The sequence below is a fragment of the Nicotiana sylvestris genome, chromosome 10 (genome assembly GCF_000393655.2).
Source record: "Nicotiana sylvestris chromosome 10, ASM39365v2, whole genome shotgun sequence".
In the NCBI taxonomy this organism is placed as follows: domain Eukaryota; kingdom Viridiplantae; phylum Streptophyta; class Magnoliopsida; order Solanales; family Solanaceae; genus Nicotiana; species Nicotiana sylvestris.
Genome location: NC_091066.1, coordinates 78271978 through 78279335, shown reverse-complemented (window position 1 = coordinate 78279335; position 7358 = coordinate 78271978). Strand labels below are relative to the sequence as shown.

General features: G+C 45.4%; 1 protein-coding gene across 1 annotated transcript; it reads left to right on the top strand.

Moving 5' to 3' along the window:
* Positions 1-1320: 1320 nt before the first annotated feature.
* LOC138879578 (uncharacterized) lies at positions 1321-3370 on the top strand. Its single transcript, XM_070159193.1, has 2 exons — positions 1321-2536; positions 3363-3370. Exons 1-2 carry the CDS (start codon positions 1321-1323, stop codon positions 3368-3370), a joined length of 1224 nt encoding a protein of 407 aa, XP_070015294.1.
* Positions 3371-7358: the final 3988 nt, after the last annotated feature.

The following is a 7358-nucleotide window of genomic DNA, read 5'->3' as shown; positions in this document are numbered from 1 at the left end:
CGGTCCTTCAACGAGTTTCCCGAGCCATCACTACTATCAGGGAAGAGAGGCCTATGATTCTCAAGCTCCACCACCTAGTCAAAACCCTCCTCCACAAAATGTTCCCGCCTTTGGGGCGCCTCCCCCAACCCCATTGCACAGATCATCCAGTGAGCCGATGTTTCAGGCTCACGACACACAATATTACCCCCCTGAACTCACATTCAAAGCACCCAAGACACATACCTATAATCCCCATTTTGAGGTCCCAACAGAGATTGAAAAGCCGGTTAAGGCCCCGGAACAAGATGAGGTAATGAGGAAGTTAAAAAGCCTGGAGCAATCCTTCAGGAACCTGCACGAATTGGGCAACCAGGTCAGCGTGGCCTACAAGGATCTATGCCCTTTCCCAGACGTCCAACTCCCGACTGGGTTCAAGATGCCTAAGTTTATTTATATGAAGGGCACGATGATCCCATAGCACATTTGCGGGGCTTTTGTAGCAAAATGAGGGGAGCAGGGGGAAAAGATGAGCTACTGATAGCTTACTTTGGCCAGAGTTTGAGCGGGTCGGCACTGGAGTGGTATACAAGACAAGATCCGAGCAGGTGGTACACCTGGGATGACTTGGCACAGGCTTTCGCAGGACACTTCCAATACAACCTTGAGATAGTCCCAGACCGTCTCACATTGCTAAAGCTTGAGAAGAAACCCGGAGAGAGCTTCAGGGAATTTGGGTTCAGATGGAGAGAACAGGCAGCCAGAGTTGATCCTCCAATGAGAGAGGGAGAAATGGTAGATTACTTTCTACAAACTCTAGAGCCGACCTACTTCGGTCACTTGGTGACGTCAGTGGGCAAATACTTCAATGAAGTGGTGAAAATGGGTGGTATGATAGAAGAGGGACTTAAGTCCAATAAGATCCTGAGTTACTCAGCGATTAAGGCGACGACTCAGGCCATTCAGAGCGGCATGGGAGGTGCGCTCGGAAAGAAAAGGAGAGAGGAGGTCACGACAGTAGAGGCAGTCAATTGGTCCAGATCTAAAGGTCCTTCCCCTCATCACCAACCCAGACCCCATCATCTAAACTACTCACACAATCCATACAACCCTCCACAACCCTACTACCTACTACAAGAGCAACATTTTTCCATCCATCACGCCCAAACTTACACCCAACCTCCGACTCGTCCGCAATGGCGTGTACCGGATCCCCAACACACATATCCACCTCCAAAAAACACACACTCCCCTTCACAAAACACATATCCGCCACCGAGGACCTACAGGAATCCTTCAGGACCGAGCTTCCGCGAAAATCAAGCTTTCAGGAACGAAAGGATGCAGAAGCCAAGAACATTTACTCCGTTGGGAGAAGCCTATACTACCCTGTTTCACAAATTGAAGCAAATAGGCCTACTAAGTCCTGTTGAAGCCAAATTGCCAAATCCCCTCCTCGGAAATCTGAACCATTCAGTGAGTTGCGAATATTGTTCGGGTGCTCCCAGGCATGATACTGAGAAATGCTGGAAGTTGAAGACGACCATACAAGATCTTATTGACACAAATAGGATCGAGGTTCAGGCACCAGGGGCACCCAACATTAATGAAAATCCGTTACCGGTGCACCATGAAGTGCACATGGTCGAATTAGTGCACGAGGGGGGAAAACCAAAAACACCCGCACAAACGGTAATGATGATTCGCGCCAGTACTAATGAAGAGTCGACCAGTGGAAAGGCAGTGGTACAGTCGGGAGCGGTATATGACAAGCCCTTTGTGATAGCAGGGAAAGGGTCGTCTATTACTATGAAGAGGCCAGAGTCAGTCAGAGCAGTGTTGCAGGGAGTAGCAAACAAACCAAGGTTGGTAGTAAAAGGGGTCCATGTGGGACCAGTTGTTATCAAGCCAGTCATACAGTTGCCGATGACAAGTGAGAAGGTTGTGCCGTGGAACTACAGTCAAGTGACGGTGACGCATAAGGGGAAGAAGGTTGTGGAAGACGTATGCGAAGCACAAGGGTTAACTCGATCGGGAAGGTGTTTTGCTCCCGCAGAGTTGAGAAGGGTCAATCTTGAAACAATAAAGAAACCTGTAACGGGGGAAGAAGCAGAGGAATTTTTGAAGAGGATGAAGGCACATGATTACTCAATTATAGAGCAATTGAGAAAGACCCCAGCCCAGATTTCGTTGCTATCCTTGTTAATCCATTCAAACGATCACTGTCAGGCCCTAATGAAGATTCTGAACGAGGCCTACGTCCCGGACAAGCTCTCAGTGAACCATTTGGAGAAAGTAGCGCCCAAGATCTTTGAAGCAAACCGAGTGACATTCTCTGACGATGAGTTACCAGTAGAGGGTACTGAACACAACATGGCACTCTATATGACGGTAAAGTGCGAAGAATCGGTGGTCACTCGAGCATTATTTGATAACGAGTCAAGTGCCAATATCTGTCCTCTAGCCACTCTCAACAAGCTAAAGGTTGCTGATGACAGGATCCACCAGAACAGTGTCTGCGTCCGAGGTTTTGATGGGGGCGGCATTAACACAGTAGGTGATATCGTGCTAGAACTAACCATTGGCCCAGTCGAGTTCACCATGGAATTTCAAGTAATAGATGTGGCAGTGTCGTACAATCTTTTGTTGGGGCGACCATGGATCCATACAGCTAAGGCAGTGCCTTCTACACTACATCAAGTGGTCAAATTTGAATGGGATAGACAAGAGATTGTGGTTCACGGGGATGATGGCACACACGCCGCCAGTGATACTATTGTGCCCTTCATAGAAACCGACGATGATAAGGGCCCATGGGTTTATCAGGTTTTTGATGCAGTCTCGGTGGACAAAATTCCTGAGGGCGAGGGCCTTCCACTTCCCAGAATCACAGCCGCAACCGTCATGATAGCGTCAGAAATGTTGAATAACGGGTTTGTACCAGGGAAAGGTCTGGGGGTGGATCTGCAGGGAATGATCCAGCCAGTTTCTTTGCCCAAGAACCTGGAAACTTTGGGGTTGGGATTCAAGCCTACCGCAGCGGATGTGAAGCGAGCCCGCAAATGGAATAAAAGAGTTTGGGTTCTTCCTAAACTAGTCCCACGCCTGTCCAGGTCGTTTGTCAAAGCAGGGTGCAGAAATTTGCCAGTCCCGGAAGTTCTTGGACCTCTGATGGGGCCAAACGAAGATTTGAATGAAAGCTTTGGAAGAGTGTTTGCCGACGTCAACATGATAGAAGCTGGAGAGGGTTCCAGTAAGGCAGACATACAGTTTGTGGGTCCCAAGGTCAAGGTCAACAATTGGATGACTACTCTTCTTCCTACTTGGAGGGAGTCTTGGTAGTTGACTCTGATTTTCCTTTTCTGTTTTCTGGATTATTCCAGGGTTGTAATCCAGATTTCTTTATATTATGTCGAATACAATGTGAAACCTTGTTATCCTGTTCTTCAATAAAACGAGGAGTTTCTTCTTTATTTCTTATCTTCTTTTATTTATTTATTTTTGATTTTGCTTCTTTCGTTTCTTTCTCTGAACAGTTCTTTTCATACTGATTCTAATGATATGGCATGCACAACGGATCTTCAACCTAGTCTAAAAGATCAATCTGATTCTGAGCTAAACATACAAGAGGTCGACTATGATAATGAATCAGAATACAATGAGGATGAAGCATTCGAGGACATAAACAGGGAGTTGAGCCAGTTTGAAGAAAAATACAAACCCAACTTAAATGACACAGAAGCCATCAATTTAGGGGATGCCGGTGATATCAGAGAAACTAAAGTAAGCATCCATATTGCACCAAATATCATGGAGGAATTGATCAAAACTCTTATTGAGTTCAAAGATGTTTTTGCATGGTTGTATGATGACATGCCGAGGTTAAGCACAGATTTAGTGGTTCATAAATTGCCCACTAACCCGGCATGCCCTCCCGTCAAGCAAAAATTGAGGAAGTTCAAAACGGATATGAGCATGAAGATTAAAGAAGAAGTAACTAAGCAGCTACAAGCAAAGGTTATTCGTGTCACTCGATATCCTGATTGGTTGGCTAATGTGGTGCCGGTACCAAAGAAAGATGGAAAGATCAAGGTGTGCATCGACTACCGTAATCTGAACAGGGCAAGCCCTAAAGACAACTTTCCTTTACCCAACATCCATATCTTGATCGACAATTGTGCCAGGCGTGAGATCGAATCTTTTGTGGATTGCTATGCTGGGTATCATCAGATTCTGATGGATGAGGAAGACGCGGAAAAGACAGCCTTCATTACGCCGTGAGGAACTTATTGCTACCGAGTAATGCCATTTGGTTTGAAGAATGCACGGGCAATGTACATGAGAGCAATGACCACTGTGTTTCATGACATGATACACAAAGAAATTGAAGTGTACGTAGACGATGTAATCATAAAGTCCAAGCATCAGGAAGACCACGTAGCAGACCTAAGGAAGTTCTTTCAAAGACTTCGAAGGTATGATATTAAGCTCAACCCGGCCAAATGCGCATTTGGTGTTCCATCTGGGAAGCTTTTGGGATTCATTGTCAGTCGGCGAGGTATTGAACTAGATCCATCAAAAATCAAATCTATCCAAGAGTTGCCACCACCGAAGAACAAGACAGAAGTAATGAGTATGTTGGGAAGGTTGAATTACATCAACAAATTTATTGCTCAACTCACAACAACCTGTGAACCCATTTTTCAGCTGTTGAAGAAGGATGCTGCAATAGGATGGACGGCGGAATTCCAGGTGGCATTCGACCATATCAAAGAATATTTATCAAATCCACCTGTATTGGTTCCACCTGAGCCGGGAAGACCGTTAATTCTTTATCTGATGGTCTTGGAGAATTCTTTTGGCTGCGTGTTGGGGCAACACGATGTTACGGGAAGAAAAGAGCAAACCATCTATTATCTCAGCAAGAAGTTTACAGTATATGAGGTTAAGTACACTCAACTCGAGAAGACATGTTGCGCCCTAACCTGGGTGGCCCAGAAGTTGAAACATTATTTATCCTCATATACTACTTATCTCATTTCCCGTTTGGATCCGTTAAAGTATATTTTCCAAAAACCTATGCCCACAGGAAGGTTAGCAAAATGGCAAATATTACTCACGGAGTTCGATATCGTCTATGTGACGAGGACAACCATGAAGGCCCAAGCGTTGGCAGATCACTTGGCTGAGAATCCTGTTAAGGAGGAATACGAGCCGTTGAGGACGTATTTTCCCGACGCGGGAGTAATGCAGATAGATGAGTTGGAGTTACCTGAGGAACCCGGTTGGAAGCTCTTCTTTGATGGAGCCGCAAATGAGAAGGGAGTTGGAATAGGAGCAGTGCTTATTTCTGAAACAGGACATCATTATCCTGTTACAGCTCAACTACGTTTCTATTGTACCAACAACATGGCTGAGTATGAGGCATGCATTTTGGGTTTGCGATTAGCGGCAGACATGGATGTCCAGGACGTCTTGGTCTTGGGAGACTCGGACCTCCTGGTGCATCAAATCCAGGGTGAATGGGAAACACGGGATTTGAAGCTCATACCATATCGACAATGTTTGCACGATCTGAGCAAGCGATTTCGATCAGTAAAGTTCAAACACATCCCGAGAGTTCACAATGAGGTTGCCGATGCATTGGCCACTTTAGCATCAATGTTGCACCACCCAGACAAAATTCATGTTGACCCAATGCACATCCAGGTTCGCGATCAGCATGCCTATTGCAACATGATAGAGGAAGAAGTGGATGGCGAGCCATGGTTTTATAACGTCAAAGAGTATCTCAGGATGGGGATATACCCAGAGCAGGCCACCGGAGACCAAAAGAGAGCCATTCGGCGATTGTCTAGTGGTTTCTTCCTCAGTGGAGGAGTGTTATACAAGAGAACCCCAGATTTGGGATTGCTGAGATGTATAGACGCCAGTCAAGCCACGACGGTTATGACAGAGGTACATGTTGGAGTTTGTGGGGCCCATATAAGCGGATATGTATTGACGAAGAAGATTCTTCGAGCAGGGTATTATTGGCTCACCATGGAGCATGATTGTATCAATTTTGTGCGGAAATGCCATCAGTGTCAGATACACGGCGATCTGATTCATTCTCCACCAACGGAATTGCACACAATGTCAGCACCGTGGCCATTTGTGGCATGGGGGATGGACGTCATTGGGCCTATTGAGCCGGCAGCTTCGAACGGTCACAGGTTCATTCTGGTGGCCATCGATTATTTTACTAAGTGGGTTGAAGCCAAAACTTTCAAGTCAGTAACCAAGAAGGCAGTGGTGGATTTTGTCCATTCCCATATCATCTGTAGATTTGGGATCCCGAAAGTGATAATCACGGACAATGGTGCTAATCTTAACAGCAGTTTGATGAGAGAAGTATGCGAGCAGTTTAAGATTACACACCATAATTCCACACCATATCGTCCCAAGGCAAATGGAGCTGTTGAAGCGGACAACAAGAACATCAAGAAGATACTGAGGAAGATGGTCGAAGGATCCATGCAATGGCATGAAAAATTACCATTCGCATTGTTAGGTTATCGCACTACCGTCCAGACTTCAGTAGGTGCAACCCCTTATTTGTTGGTGTATGGAACTGAAGCAGTAATACCGGCGGAAGTGGAAATTCCATCCCTTCGGATTGTCGCCGAGGCTGAGATTGATGATGATGAGTGGGTCAAAACCCGTTTGGAACAGTTGAGCTTGATTGATGAAAAGAGATTGGCAGCTGTGTGTCATGGCCAGTTATAGCAAAGGAGAATGGCAAGAGCCTACAACAAGAGGGTGCGCCCCAGAAAATTTGAAGTGGGGCAACAAGTGTTGAAACGAATCCTGCCACACCAAGCGGAAGCAAAGGGCAAGTTCGCCCCGAATTGGCAAGGACCATTCATTGTAACCAGAGTATTATCCAATGGTGCTCTATGTTTAACAGATATCGAAGGAAAATGCGTCGACATGGCTATCAATTCTGACGCAGTTAAGAGATATTATGTGTGATCTCTTTTGATTGTAATTGACATTTGTTTATGGATTGGCATTTATCGGAGAATGAAATGACGAAGGCAATTCTTTCTTGTATCAAAACACTTTAACCTTTGCTTACCCTTTTGAGCCTTATTTATTCTTTCATATCCCTCTTTTGGAATCAGTAATTAAAATAAAAGATAAAAAGAGAGAAAAACAATAATAAAGACAAAAGAAAAATCACAAGAAAAAACAAAGAACGTGGGAACTACGTTTGACCTGATTCCTCAAAGAAGGATACGTAGGCGCCTCACGGCTCGGTCATACAACAAAAACAACAACAACAACGACCCAGTATAATCCCACAAGTAGGGTCTGGGGAGGGTAATATGTACGCA